Consider the following 15,981-nt stretch of genomic DNA (forward strand, 5'->3'; position numbering starts at 1 on the left):
CAGTTGCTAGCACTGTGACTGTCTCGGGAGTGGTTTAAAATGTAAAGTTTCATATGTATTCAGATATATTTATACCGCTCATTGAAGCTAATGGGAATTAGAGATATCATCAGAGAGCAAACTTTAATGTAATGATATTTACTAACAGAAAGTGTCTTGATGTGATGAAATTTTTTGCCTAAAAGTCGCATATCAGAAGCTTCAGTTATGTGATTTCCCTGAGAAATTCTTGATCAATTAAACTATATCTTAAGTTTGCTAAGACACCTTATTTTTTCTTATCTTCATAGGATGTGATGAAAACAATTGATATATGCATTCCTAAAGTTGTTAGAAGAGGAAGGAAGAGAAAGGTAACAATATATTTAACTAACTTGTTAGAATCTGGATTGGAAGGTATTTTCTTATGGGATAGTCCGATTTCTTTAATAATAGATTGCGTCAGTTTATAGTGCTTTTACCTTTCCCTGTGCGCACCACCCCCACCCCCACCCCCCAGTTTGAAAGGGTTGTAGTAACTTCTGTTTTCCCAGAGGCCATTTTGCCACTCACAATTCTGTGTTTGAACTTGATGCAAAGTAGGGAGCTCCCATCTTTTCCTGGTTTAGTGTAAATAAGAAATGTTAAGGAATAAATTGTTGTTAAACCACTAACAAAATAATCTCTTTTGACCCCCTCCCAACATTTCTGTAACGTGTTCATAATACCGAATCAAACACTTGAAATACTGTCCCTTTTCACGAGGCTATGCTTGTGTAGTCACATCAATCCGGCATAAATCTGGCCTTCTTCTGAAAGCAGTGGTCCCAGCTGCTTGCACTTCTTGTGCAAGCATTAATGCTCATGTAGCCACACAGCAAGCCAGATCGGGGAGTTGATCTGGAATAAAGTGGGGTAAAGTCTAATTTTAAGTTGAAGCCATTTCCTGATTCAACTTGCTTGCATTAATGCTGGCAGCAGAAATGAGTAGGAAGGTATAACCATGGCCTTAGTGTGCTATGCCATGAATCATTAGCATACTGAATATCAGAAAGATAAAGAAAGATGCAGCATTTGTATGTCCTTATGAGAATTACTTCTCTTTTTTAAAAAACAGAGTTTAAATAATACCTTATTAAAAATCCAGCCTCCAACCTGGGACACTGAGGAGCCAAAAGATTGTGTGGGTGTTTTGGGTTTTTTTAACTTCCCAAAGGGACAAAAACCTCTCAGACGACACTCTGAAAGAGAGATCTCATTCTTGAACTTTTTAAACGCTTTCTGGTTCTTTGGCCTCAAAATGGCTTCCAGGCCCAAGATGATTTTCTCTGTCAGGCATGTGCAGCTCTGCTCAGATGAAAAAGGTGTTTGAAAACTTCTCCCATAAGTTCTTTAAAATGAATTAAGTTGGTTGTTTTTTTTTTTTAAGTCTGAGCCTGACCTTATTCATATAAAACTGGACTAATTGCATCCATCCCCATGTCAGTGGTATGAGCTAGAACTAGTTTTGATACTTTTGGTGCTAACAAGGCTACAAGTATATGTAGTGGACAAAGATGTACAAAGGGGTACATTTTCCTTAATCTTCCTTTTCTGTCCAACGTACTTGTAGTACGTGGGTCAGTCAGGTTTGTCTCTGTATGTTCTTGTTTATGTCTCCTTTGACCAGATACCCTTAAAGGAGCAGACACTCTCCTTCCACATACCCTTACAAAGACATGCAGCTAACTGCCCACACCAACACAAGTGCTCACAGCCAAGTTCTCTTGTCAACTACACTTGCTGTTTGCAGCCCATTCTTGTGTTACAAGACAAGAGTTTTGGCTACAAGACAAGAGCTTTGAACTGTGACAAGAATGGGCTGTAGAGGGGAAGTGTGGGCAGGTAGGAGAATTTGGCTGTGAATATTGTGTTGGCATGGGCAGTGTCTGCAGGTCCTTGCACAATCAAGAGAACAGCATGTTGGTAAAGATGGTTTTTGGCTGGTGAGCAAGGAGAGTGCCCAGAACTTCAGTCAGAGTGCAACAAGAATTAGCTGCAGAAGGCAGTTGTAGGCAGGAAAGAGAAAATGTCTGTGAGCACTTGTGTTGGTGTGGGCAGTGGCTGTGTGTCCTTTTTAAGTGAGTAGTTGAGATGAGCGCTTAGTGGTAGACACGAGTTTCAGCTGTCAAGCAAGGGGAAGCAAGGTGCTCGACTGCAGTCAGAGTGCAACGGAATGGGCTGTGGAAAGCAAGGCATATGCAGGAAAGAGAAGTTGGCTCTGAGGACTTATGTTGGTGTGGGCAATGGCTGCGTGCCCTTAAGAAGCACACAGTTCAGATGAGAGCTTAGCAGTAGAAGTGGGTTTTGGCTGGTGTGTGTGGGGAAGCCCAGAGCTTGGGTCGGAGTGTGACAAGAATTTACTGCAAAAGGCATTGTAGGCGCTCAAGAGAATTTGACTGCAAGATTGTGTTGGAGTGGGCAAGGGCTGGCGGGGAGGATAAGGGTTGGGCATGAGAGGGGTGGGCTGGTAGGGTAGGGTTTTGGCTTGGAGGAGTTGGTGTGCAGGGTAAGGGTTGGTCTTGGAGTGGTTGTCAGGTAGGGTATGGGTTGGGCTTGGAAGAGTTGGTGGGTAGGGTAAGGATTGGTCTTAGAGGGGTTGCTGGTAGGTTATGAGTTGGGGTTGGTGAGCAGGGAAAGGATTGGGCTTGGAGGGGTGGGTGGGTAGGAGAAGGGTTGGAGCTGGAGGGATTGGGTAGAGTACGGATTGGACTTGGAGGGGATGGTCTTGGAGAGGTTTGGCTTGCTTTGAGGGGTTGGGTGTGGAATGGTTAATGGGCTTGGGAGGGATGGGCTTGGAGGGGTTGGTGGGAAGGGTAAGGGTTGGGCTTGGGGGATTTGGGGTTAGGGTAAGGGTTGGGCTATTTGGGTTTGGGCTTGGAGGGTTTGGCGGGCAGGGGTTGGTGGGAAGGGTAAGGGTTGGGCTTGGGGGATTTGGGGTTAGGGTAAGGGTTGGGCTATTTGGGTTTGGGCTTGGAGGGTTTGGCGGGCAGGGGTTGGTGGGAAGGGTAAGGGTTGGGCTTGGGGGATTTGGGGTTAGGGAAAGTGTTGGGCTTTGACAGGTTGACAGGCAGGGTAAGGGTTGAGCACTGAGGGGTTGGTGGACAGGGTAAGGGTTAGGCTTGAAGGGACTGGTGGGCAGGGTAAGGGTTGAGCTTGGAGGGGTTGGCAGCGGGGCTTGGAAGCATTGGGCTTGGAAGATTTGGTGGTTAGGGGAAGGGTCAGGGTAAGAGGGGCTGGCATTTGGGTTGGGTAAAGTGTTGGAGTTTAAGGAGTTGGGGGGTCAGGCTGAGGGTTGGGCTCAGAGGGGTCGGCAGTTAGGGTAAGGGTTTTGGTTAGAGGGGTGCGGTTAGGGTAGAGTGTTGGTGTTAGCAAGTTTGGTGGTTAGACTAGGCCTTGTGTTTAGAGGGGTTGGGTTTTAGGCTAGGGGTACGGGTTAGGCTTGGAGGACTTGGCAGGAAGGGTAAAAGTTGGGGTTGGAGGGGTTTGCGGGTTGGCTAGGCCTTGGGCTTACAAGGGTTGGTGGTTAGAGATGTTGGCAGTTAGAGGAGTTGGGGTTTAGGCTAGAGGTTGGGCTGAGAGGGGGTTGGTGGATAGGGTAAGGTTTGGGCTTAGAGTGCTTGGTACTTAGGGTTAAGGGATGTGCCTGGAGGGGTTGGGCTTAGAGGGGTGAGCAGCTAGGTTTAAGGCTAGGTCTTTGAGGGCTTAACCATCTGGATATGGGTTGAGCTTGGAAGGCCTGGTGGATAGGGTAGGGGTTGGGATTGGAGGGATGGGTAGACAGGGTAAGGGTTGGGCTTTGAGGGTTTGGGTTTGGAAGGGTTGGCAGGCAGAGTTAGGGTTGGGCTTGGAGGGGTTTGCTGGCAGGGTAAGGGTTGGGCTTTGAGGGTTTGGGTTTGGAAGGGTTGGCAGGCAGAGTTAGGGTTGGGCTTGGAGGGGTTTGCTGGCAGGGTAAGAGTTGGGCTTGGAGGGCTTGATGAGTGTGGATGGGTTGGGCTTTGAAGTCCTTCATGGGTAGGGGGAGGGTTGGAGCCAGAGGGGTTGGCAGTTAGGGGATGTGTCAGGGCTTGGAAGAGGTTGGTGGGTAGAGGAAGAGTTGGGGTTGGCTATTAGTGGAAGTTTTGGGCTTGGATGGTGTCGTGGTTTAACCTCAGTCGGCAACTGAGCACCACGCAGCCGCTCGCTCACTCCCCGCCCCCCCGGTGGGATGGGGGAGAGAATTGGAAAAGCACAAGTGAGAAAAACTCGTGGGTTGAGGTAAAAACAGTTTAATAATTGAAATAAAATGATGATAATAATAATATGATAATAATAATAATACACAAAGCAAGTGATGCACAGTACAATTGCTCGCCACCCGCCGACCGATGCCCAGCCAGTCCCCGAGCAGCGGCCCCCCCCGGCCAGCTTTCCCCAGTTTATGTACTGCGCATGTCGTCACATGGTATGGAATGTCCCTTTGGCCAGTTTGGCTGTGCCCCCTCCCAGCTTCTTGTGCACCTGCAGCCTTCTCAGTCGGTAGAGCATGGGAAGCTGAAAAGTCCTTGGCTGGTGTAAGCATTACCTAGCAACAACTAAAACATCGGTGCGTCATCAACTTTGTTCTCATCCTAAATCCAAAACACAGCATTGTACCCGCTACTAGGAAGGAAATTAACTCTGTCCCTGCCGAAACCAGGACAGATGGGTTGGCGGTTGGGGTATGTTTGGGGGTTAAAGGACTTGGAGGTTAGGCTAGGAGTTGGGCTTGGAGGGGTTGATGGATAAGAAAAGGGTTGGGCTTGGAGGGGTTGGTGGGTAGGGTAAGGGTGGGCTTGGAGGATTTGGGGTTGGGGTGAGGGTTGGGATTGGAGGGGTTAGCGTATAGGGGAAGGGTTGGAGAGATGCATTGGGCATAATTGGCAAGGTTTTGGTAGCAGGGGCAGGCTGCAGGGATGACCTGTGTAGGAGGAGGTCATGGACTGCCCTGTGCTGGTCATAGCCAGTTCCAGCTGGCTCAACAACAGACAAAATGGACTGACTGCGCACCAATACTGAACCACTCAGATGACTTTACAGCACCTCTGCAAAAACATATTTAAGGGTGGCAAATGCTGGGAAAAGAATGCCAGAGCAAGACGACCGGCCCGTGGGGAACCCATGATGGAGCAGTCTGTTCCTGAAGGACTGTACCCCGTGGAAAGGATCCACGCTGGAGCAAGGGAAAAGTGTGAGGAAGGAGCGGCAGAGACGAACTGTTATGAACTGACTGCAACCCCCCGTTCACCACCACCCCCTGCACCGCTTGTGGGGACAGGAGATAGAAGAGTCAGGAACAAAGGAGTGAAGTTGAGTCTGGGAAGAAGGGGTGGGGTGGGGGGGGAAGGTGTTTTTAGTTTTGACTTTGTTTCTCACCATCCTACTCTATTTTTAATTAGCAACAAATTAAATTATTTTTCCTCAAGTCGAGTCTGTTTTGCCCGTCATGGTAATTGGTGAGTGATCTCCCTGTCCTTATCTCGACCCATGAGCTTTTCCATCTTATTTTCTCCCCTTGTCCTGCTGAAGAGAGGGAGTGAGAGAGCAGCTGGGTGGGGGTCTGGCAGCCAGCCAAGGTCAACCCACCACAGTGTGTATGTTTATTTGTATTGTATACCTCTGTTTGTTTGTGTGCCTACTGGGAATACATGCTTAGCCTTGCTACTGGTTGGACCTGGGGACATGGAGCTGCGGCAGCCTCGCTTCTCTCAGGCTGTCGGATTCAGAAACCCCTAACATTGGGGACAGAGAGAGAGAGGGAAGGCAGAGAGGTGGGGAGAGAGAAGGGGAGGACAGAGAGAGGGCAAAAGGAGGGGCAGAGAAAGAGAGGCTGAGAGAGAGAGGCAGTGTCGTGGTTTAGGTCAGGACAGACTAAACGCATGCATTAATTACTATGCAATAATTGTATCCACGTGAAGGAGTTCGGCAATTTATTGCCTCTGTGAAAGAGTGATTATTAATGCATAGAACCCTATCTCAAATGTCTACAGGGACAATTTTGTTTTGTTCACTATCTATTCATAGCCATGGAGATGTCAAGCTATGCGTCCATAACTGACCAGCCATTATGACTGGTAATTCCACTCCTTGGACGTATGTAGCCCACGCAGGTTGTTTTTTCCACCTAATTCTTAGAAGTGCCCTCGCATCTTAGGTGTGCAGCTCACAGCTAAGTACTTCTCCTATTGAAGTATTAGGAAGATGTAACATACGGGCTCCGCTATCCCAATGTTTTCCTTCGCAGATTAACCATACTTGTTCATTATTAGTAAAGTGGCCAGTTGCATACTTTGGCAGGTAGTGCCCAAAGAGTCATTCTGAACACCAGTAGAAATAGATACGTTTTTCATGACTTCCCAGGTCTGTCTTTCTATTCAGTGCAATTGGAGGTGAGCCATTTCTAATCGGATAGCAGCTTTAGCTAGCCCCTCAAGGCGCTGAGAGGTTAGTTGTCCAACCAGTTGCAGCTGGGCTTGGAGGGCTTGGATATCCATGGTGTTTAGGGCAACTCCTCCAAGTCCTAGCATTCCTGATATGTCTCTTTTAGTTCTTCTGTGGATGCCTTGTTCAGGGAACATGGCATGTTGAATCCTTATAATAAAAGGCACACAGGTGGTACTGTGTCAACTTACATTCCAGTCCCACTTGATGTGGTACTCTTTCTCTTATTGGATTACTCCAAGTAAAGTTTGCCACTTGCCTACGGTAAACATATTGGAGGGTGGTGTTACAAATTGTGGGGTTCACCATGTTCTTTGCCAAGATAATATTGAGGTTAATTCACTAGTGTTGGTTTGTGTTTCTTCCATTAGATAGGGTCTCATATTTAAATTCTAATCTTAGATTCTTTTGGGTACATTTATAAATACTTGTGAAGTTGGTGGTCCAATTAAGTCTAGTCATCATACTGGTGAGAAGTCCTTTATGTTCACTAATATAGCCTACATACCAGGCTTCATTTTTACCTGCTCTGCTCTGGCTGCTATTCTGAGTTAACTGGGTTGTATTATCATTAGGGATTATTATACAGTATCACATTCCCCTTCAATTTCCTACCATACCGTGAATCCTCCAAATTTTTTTTTTTTTTTTGTTACGGTTCATTTCATATGATTCCCTCGCATTCCACGGTGGCGAGGTAGCTTGCAACCAGCACTGGGGGGTGGTTGTTTGTGCCACTGTTAAGGTCAAAGTCCAGACTGCTGTCCATACCAAAATAAGGTTCATCTTCCTGTGTATAATGAGGTTCACAGGGGGTTAATTACAGCCAGTGTGTGTGTAGGTACACATTTAATTTCTCTGTTTTGTAATATTACTCATGCTGTATGTCCCAGTCCATGTGCAAACACTACCCCCCCAACCGTGTTTTCCCTTTCCCTAAAGGGGGTGACAGCCCAAACAATCATGTTTCCCATCCAATCGTGGCCTGTCACGATCGGAACCTTGTCTCCAGCTACTGTTCTGACAGGCTGTGAGCAAGAGGTCCCACTGGAATATTAGGCTTCAAAACTAGCTAAGGCCTCCGATGGGAACCAGAGGTGTGATGAAAACTCTTCAAGGGCAGAAGTATGGTGTGAGCACCAACTGGGTTGTGTCGTCGCTCTGGTATGCAAACTGCTTGTGCTTAATTAGGAGTAGGTAGGGGTATCAAGGCTAAAGTACATCGATGGCCATTCTTACGGCTTGGACTTCAGCGAACTGACTCAATTGTCCTTCACCTTCATCCGTTTTTATCACCCATTGGACAGGATTCCAAATGGCAGGTTTCTATCTTCTCTGATTGCCAATAATTCGTCAAGAGCTGTCAGTGAACAGCTGGCGCTCTTCTTCAGATAGCTTGTCATATCCTGAGGCTTCTTGAGCATGTGGTAATACCCTGGCTGAGACCCCAAAATCACGATTTTTCAGGCCATTCCATCAGCTCTTCTATCAGGCCCGGACATCTCTGAGCCCACTGGGTAATCGGGGCTGTCCATTTACTCCAAGTAGCACTTGCCACATGATGAGTCGAGGGCATTTCTCCTTTCAGCATCCAGTGAAATACTGGTAGCCAAGGTGCCAGCAGCAGTTGTGATTCTGTCCCCACCGCTTCAGATGCTGCCCACGTTCCCTCATAGGCGGCTAATATTTCTTTTTCCGTCGGGATATAAGTTTTCGTCAGCAGCTTGGTAGGCTCGGCTCCAGAATCCAAGGGGTCTTCCTCTGGTCTCTCCTAGTGCTTTCTGCCATAAACTCCACTGGCTTTTTTTGTCCCCTGCTGATGTGTATAGTACGTTTTGGACATTTGGACTGGTTCTGATGGGCCCCAGGGCAACCGCATGTGCTGCTTCTTGTTTTACCTGGTCAAAGGCTTGTTGTTGCTCGGTTCCCCACTCAAATGAGTTCTCTTTTCTGGTGACTTGGTACAGTGGGTTCACAAGCTGACTGTATCTGCGGATGTGCATTTGCCAAAATACTACCATTCCAAGAAACATTTGTGTTTCCTTTTTATTGGTTGGTGGTGCCATTGCCACAATCTTGTCAATCATGTCAATAGGAATGAGATGGCACCCATCTTGCCATTTGACACCCAGAAAATGTATTTCTTGGTGCAGGTCCTTATTCCTCTTGATCGCAAATCCTGCATTTAGTAAAATTTCAGTGATCTGTTTGCCTTTGCTATACACCTCTTGGGTGGTGTTTCCCCATACTATGATGTCATCAATGTACTGTAAGTGATCTGGGGCGTTGCCCTCTTTCAAAACCTTTTGTATAAGTCCGTGACAGATGGTGGGGTGTGTTGGGTTTACATGGCAAGGTTTTGGTAGTGGGGGGGCTGCAGGGGGTGGTCTCTGTGAGAAGAGGCAAGGGGCTGCCCTGTGCCAGACACAACCGGTTCCAGCCAGCTTGGCAACAGACCCACTGCAGGCCAAAGCTGAGCCAATCAGCGAAGCTGGTGGCGCCTCTGTGAAAACACGTAAGAAAGGGTAAAACACCACATGGCAGTATGAGAGTAGTGAGGAAAAAAAAGTGTGAGAAACAACACTGCAAATACCAAGATCAGTGAAGAAAGAGGGGGAGGAGGTGCTCCGGGCAGCCGAGAAGATATTCCCCTGCAGACCATGAAGAGACCACAGTGGAGCAGATATATCCCTGCAGCGCATGGAGAGGACCACACCAGAGCAGGTGGATATTTCCTGAAGGAACTGCGGCCTGTGGAGAGCCCATGCAGGATCAGGTTCTCCTGGCAGGAACTGTGGCCCATGGAGAATCCATGTTGGAGCAGATTTTTTTCCTGAAGGTCTGCAGCCTGTGGAGAGGACCCATGCTGGAGCAGGGGAAAAGTGTGAGGAGGAAGGAGCGGCAGAGAGGAACTGTTATGAACCTCCCGTTCCCCATCCCCCCCGCGCTGCTCTGTGGGGCAGGGGGCGGGGGGAAGGGAAGGGGGAGGTAGAGGAGCTGGGAATGAAGGAGTGAAGTTGAGCTTGGGAAAAGGGGGAGGGAAGGTGTTGTTTTAATTTTTGTGTTTGTTTCTCACCATCCAAATCTATTTAATTGGCAATAAATTAAATTAATTTTCCCCAAGTTGAGTCTGTTTTGCCCGTGGTGGTGATTAGTAAGTGTCTTTGTCTTGACCCATGAGCTTTTTCATCTTGTTTTCTCCCCCAGTCCTGTTGAGGCGGGGTAGTGAGAGAGCGGCTGGGTGGGCATCTGGCAGCCAGCCAAGGTCAACCTACCACATGGGGCTATGCTTCCATCCTTGTGGCAGACAGTTCCAGGTGTATTGTACTCCTTTCCCAGTATAGGCAAACTGTCATTTACACTCAGGTGTCAGGGGAATTGAGAAAAAACACGTTAACTATGTCAATGGTCTCATGCTAGGCAGCATTCTTCGCTTCGGGTTCATACTGTAGTTCTAGCATATCTGCTACTGCTGCACTCAAGGGTGGTGTTACTTCATTCAAACCTCAGTAGTCTGTGGCTGATCTCCTTGTTGGGTTTTCACACCGGCCAGATGGGGCTGTTGAAGGATGAATGGGTTCAAGTAACCACCCCTTGACTTTCAAGCTCTTTGATAAGACTATATATGGGACCGAGCAAATCCCTTTTGGTCCGATATTGCTGTCGGTGTACCATTTGGGTTGCCACTGGCACCGACTGAGGTGATGCCTGTAGCAGTCCTACTACTGATTCTCCCTCTGAGAGACCAGGTAGTTGAGGTATCAAAGGTGTGTCTATAGGGGTATGTGGAAGGCGAGTGTCTGTTCCTTTAAGGGTATCTGGTCAAAGGAGCCTCACTTCCTTGTGCTTCAGGCGTTCTTCTCTTATATGTTTTTTTTAAAACTGTCTTAAGTTATTGGAAAGGAGTTTTAGTAAAGACAATTGTGAAGCTTTCAACATCGTTCTACTTTACTAATAAGAGCTAACAATTAATCTGGACGATATGCAGTTAAGAGTATAAAAGCCTTTTCTTCTCAAATGACAAATTCCTTTATGTTACACTGTCCAGTAGTGCTTGAATTACACTGCTGTGATACATGTTCGGTTAAGTGGCACGCAGATGGCAAAAGCTGATACTCCTTCTAATGCCACAGACCATAGTATGCATGATAAACTTAACACTGTTAGAGAAAAGGTGGAAGTACAGGCTTCCTCAAAGGATGGAAGGTAACATTTAAGAGGTTATTCTACATGCTGTTTAACAGCTTTTCACAAGGTAAAAAAGTTAGGATTTTTAATTTCACTAAATTTTTTATTCTCACTTTCTCTCCTTATTTTCACTTTTTGCAAGAGCCCTTCTCTTCAGGCAACAACAATAAAATAGATTCAGAAAACATACACACAGTAATAAATTTTACCCTTAAACTTGATACTTGGTCATAAGAATACTATCTTTGAATATTTCAAATAGCCTAAATGTTTTGATAGACGGGTGAAACTCTTACAAGACTGCTTCAGGCATCATTTGCGTAAGGGTATGTGGAAGGAGAGTGTCTGCTCCTTTAAGGGTATCTGGTCAAAGGAGCCATAAACAAGAATATACAGAGACAAACCCGACCAACACATGATAAGGGAGGTTCTGATAAGAACAAACCTGGTTAGTCACCCTAATTGGTAAGGATATGTGGGGTGTGAGAGTGTTTATTTTTTCAGGTGCATGATAAGGAAAGGGAGGGAGACAAATACAGAGAGTCATAAAATCTGACCAATTAGCATTAACAAAGACAATAACCAGAAACAAACCTGGTCACTCACACTAATTGATGGGCTATTGAGGAACTGCAGGCAAACCCAGGACTTTGCAACTGATAAGGATGCAAACCTGTGGGTCCAGGAGGGGGTCCAGGAGGGGGTCCAGGAGGGGTTCGGTGGGACTATTCCAGCTGATGAGACAATGTCCAGGGGAAGGGGGAGCAGGGAGGAACAAAGAGGGGGGTTAGACAGAAAAGGGTATAAAAGGGGCCAGTCGCATGTAAAATGGGGCCGGTCAGTACGCTTGTCTGGCTGAGCCCTGCTCCTGATCACCACAGTCTGTCCTATCTTCTTATTAAATCTTTTCTTAACTCTCTCTCTGTGTAATCTCACTCCCTATCCCCTGTGTATGTGTTCTGCAAGGGCTAAGTGCCAGCTAATGGTGAGACCTCTGTGAGTGGATTTAGTGCTAGCTACTGGAGTCAGACCAAGGGTGTGGGTGCCCCTGGCCTGTGGTGTCAGCTACTGGAGCAAGTGAGGGTCCTAGCATCAGTAGTTGGAGGGGCCATAGATCTCTGGATCTAGGGAGGGTCCTACAGACTTTGAGCCCGGAGTGCCAGCGTACTGGGTCTCGCTGGGATGGAGTTAACTTTCTTCATAGCACCCAGTATGGTGCTGTGCTTTGCATTTGTGGCTAAAACGGTGTTGATAACACACTAATGTTTTGGCTATTGCCGAACAGTGCTTGCACAGCATCAAGGCTGTCTCTCCAAACCCCGCCCCCCGCCCCCCCTCCCCCCAAAGGCCAGTAGGCTGGATGGTGGGCAAGAGGTTGGGAGGGGACACAGCCAGGACAGCTGACCCCAACTGACCAAAGGGATATTCCATACCATATGACATCGTGCTCAGCAATAAAAGCTCAGGGAAAAGGTGTGGATGGGGGGGACAGTAAATCCTGTTATCCTCTGTAACATCTTCATCATCCCTTTTCCCAACCCGGCTGGAGGCAGGGCTTCCCTATGGGAGGTTTATTGGAGCCAGTTCTTCCAGGAGAAAGGTGTAGGAGGAGTCTTCCACTGGTGGGGCTGATGGCGTGAGGCCATTCTCAGCCTGCTGTGGCTTGGCGGATGTCCTTTGTTGCTGTTGGAGTTCATGTACCTGGGTGGCCAGCTCCCTGGTGCTTCTGCCATGCCACCGGGCCATGTCCTTCCCTTGCTCTTACAGCCATGCCCACAGAGCTCCGTGGGTCACTCTGGGGCATCTGCTCCTTCAGTCCATCAGCAGGTGGCACCGGGCCCCCTTGTTCTCACATGGCGGCCACCCGTGCCTTCACAGGGGAGGAGGCAGAAACTTCACAGATGGAGTGCATCACCTACTTCCCCCACCAGGGCCAAGGGGTTGGTTCCTAAGATCATCCCAGCCATGGTACTGGCTAACCAAGGGGGGGCCCCCCACGAACCAATCACTTCCAAATGGCCTGGGTCACCCCCTCTTGGTCCAGATCGATCAAAGGTGGGCTGTCTGCCATGCCATACACCACTTTGACCACCGCTCATTCCCTTAACCTCTGAATCCCTTCTTCAGCCATATGCCACCACTTCTGGATGCACATATCCAGAAGGTCCTCTTTCTGTAAATCACATCCTCTCACCCCAGCAAGCAGTCTATGTCACAGATTAGTTTCACCACAAGATCTGATTGCACAATCCACAGCTCCATCATTGGACAGAGACCCCCAACCATGGTGCCTCCTGGTTATCTAGCTCTAAGCTGCTGGCGCCCACACCCCAGAACCTTAATAGCCAGGTTAGCAGGTTTTCTTATACTCCCTGCTTAAAATCAGCCTTTAGGTCTCTGTGGTGGGTTGAACTTGGCTGGCCGCCAGATGCCCACCAAGCCACTCTGTCACTCCCCCTCCTCAGCAGGACAGGGGGAGAAAATAAGATGAAAAACTGGTGAGTCGAGATAAAGGCGGTTTAATGAAAGAAAGCAAAGGCTGCGCCCAGAAGCAAAGCAAAAAAAAGATTCATTCTCTACTTCCCATCAGCAGGCCACGTCCAGCCACTTCCTGGGAAGTAGGGCCTCAGTATGCTTCGGAAGAGAAACGCCTTAATAACGAATGCCCCCCCTCCCCCCCTCCTTTCTCTTAGCTTCTATTGCTGAGCACGGTGTCATATGGTATGGAATATCCCTTTGGTCAGTTTGGGTCAGCTGTCCTGGCTATGTCCCCTCCCAACCTCTTTCTAGCTACAAATACATGAACTCCAGCACTATGAGGGCTGCTATGGGGAAAGTTAACTCCATCCCGGCCAGACCCAATACAGTCTCAGAAATCAGCACTGTGTAAAGATAATATGGTTTCAGTTTCTTCCTCTCTTCTTCCAATGTACCCCCAGAGGTGGGTGGGCCACCATGATCCCTGACACTGTCATTCCCCCCCTCCCCACGTTTGCATTAATCATTCTGTTCCCTTCCTTTTCCATTGCCTAGTTTGGACTAAGGGGGCAACTCCAGCTAAGTAAGCCATTACTGTGCTCTAGAGCGGCTGCTCGGCTTTCTGCTTCTCATACCCGCAGCTGGCCTTTACAACTCCATTCTAAAAGAGGCCAGCATGCAAAGGCACACCCCCACATCAGTGTGCTGCATTTTTCATCATTTCCTTGTAGGCATGTGGTGGGTTGACCCCAGCCAGCAGCAAAGCACCCACCAGCTGCTCACTCACTCCCCCTCCCCCCCGAGAGATGGGGAAGAGAATTGGAAGAGCAAAACTGAGAAAAAACTTGTCAGTCGAGATAAAGACAGTTTAATAGATGAAGGAAACAAAGGAAAAAAACACATGATGCAAAGGCAACCACTCACCGCTTCCCATGGGTAGACCGATGCCCCAAGCAACGGCTACCTTGGAAAGACTCCCCCCTCCCCTCCCCTCCCCACCCCCACCCTCCTCGTTTTTATTGCTGAGCATGACATTATATGGCATGGAATTTCCCTTTGGTCAATTTGGGTCAGCTGTCCCGGCTGTGTCTCTTCCCAACCTCTTGTCCACCCCCAGCCTACTCCCTGGGGGGGGGGCGGGGCAGTGTGGGAAACAGAGGCGGCCTTGATGCTGTGCAAGCACTGTTCAGCAATAGCTAAAACATCGGTGTGTTATCAACACTGTTTTGGTCACAAATGTAAAGCACAGCACCATAAGGGCTGCTATGAAGAAAATTAACTCCAGCCCAGCCAGACCCAGTACAAGGCATTAAAGCCTTTTCCCAGTTGGGTTGCCAATTCTTTCAGGCTCGGGTTTCAGTTCCCAAGCCACTGGAGGATGCATCCAAACCAGGCACTGAGCCAAAGGCACCCATTCCTCATCCCATCCAGGTACTGGAGGTTCAGGAGTCACCTCCCAGGTTCCCTTGCTCTTACGTTAGAACAAGTTTCAAAATGTTTGTGCTATCCTACCTCAAGTAGGAGTACTAAACGTACTTCCTGCCAGACTCTTACCCCCGAGCGCCCACCCTCAGGATCTGCAAGATTACACTCGGGGCAAACGAATTTGGCAGCTGTAGGTGGTCTCTGCGTTGTGGACATTTGTTGGATGCACTACAGCTGTACAATCCTCTTTTCACAGTCCAAAGCTTCCTTCGGATCCCACTTCTGACAGCATTTTTAGTAATGTCATTGTTTAGGTCTGGACAGACTAAACGCGTGCATTGATTACTATGCAATAATTGGTTCCGTGTGAAGGAGTTTGGATATTTATTGTCCCTGTGAAAGAGTGATTGTTAATGCAAAGAACATTACAAAGTTACAGGAAAAGTGGCTATCTCTACTTCCCCTTACCTTGCTGACAGGAGCAGCAGTTGTCAGAGGTTGGGAGGAGTAGGGTGCTGAGGGTGTCCGTTCTGGCCACGCACGAGCATGGTCCCAGGCATCCCCAACGGCAGAGTCATGCTGCCCCCCTTCGGGCTGAGGTGGATGTGTTTTATGAGGTGGAGAGCACCTTCCAGATTATTTCATCTTTAGTTGTTGTTGGACCGCTCTGAACTGTCGCTCATTGATTGGTGTAGCGAGTCGCCAGGCAAATATTCTTGTATAAGTTTAGTTCTGCTATTTCTGCCAATTATGTGGGGTTTTTTATAACACCTGCTTCGGTGTGCTTCATCTAACAAAAGTTACAACCCTAACAACTACATAGCAACATGCCGAAGGTCAAACAGTGGGCCTCCAACATCAGTCTAGTTATTCGAGTGATGTCAGCTCAGTAGGCCAAGACAACCAGAGGAAGGCAGAGAGCACAGGGGGCAGAGACAGCACAGGGGTTAGAGGGGGGGGCCCAGGGGGGGCAGAGAGAAAGAGAGAGAGCGCAAGGGGGCGGGGGCTGAGGGATTTTACAAGTGTAGCACTTCTCTGTCTCCTTCCTTTCTTGCCTTCAGAAATCTTTACAAGGTTTTTTTTTTTTAAAACCCAAGTTCTAGACCCCTCAAGTTCATGCCAAGGAAAAGTTCTTAACAGCTTTGATTTAGACATTCCAACAGTTATGGCCCTTATGAATGCCTTAATTTATACAATTTGAACATTAAACTCATACAAAGAAGTTGATTCTTAAAGACTTTAATTTTTTTAAAAAGCATTCAAGACTCTTCTCTAACCAATGTGCATCATCAACAGGTTCAGTGAAAACACCAGATTTCTTCCTAGTATGACATCTATAATACCAAAAGCATACTATGAGAATTCACGCAGCATAAATTGGTACAATTGGTACATAGCATCACTTGGTACAAT

The 15,981-nt window shown here is 47.9% G+C and overlaps 1 protein-coding gene across 1 annotated transcript in view; it reads left to right on the forward strand.

Annotated features, from left to right (window-relative positions):
* Window positions 1-15,981, forward strand: part of LOC143172012 (lens epithelium-derived growth factor-like) — a 57,634-nt gene that overhangs the window by 19,916 nt on the left and 21,737 nt on the right. Inside the window, exon 5 of the mRNA XM_076361224.1 lies at window positions 291-353. Coding sequence (XP_076217339.1) covers window positions 291-353 — 63 coding nt within the window. The remainder of the gene's footprint in view (window positions 1-290; window positions 354-15,981) is intronic.

This window comes from Aptenodytes patagonicus, chromosome W (assembly GCF_965638725.1).
Source record: "Aptenodytes patagonicus chromosome W, bAptPat1.pri.cur, whole genome shotgun sequence".
NCBI lineage: Eukaryota > Metazoa > Chordata > Aves > Sphenisciformes > Spheniscidae > Aptenodytes > Aptenodytes patagonicus.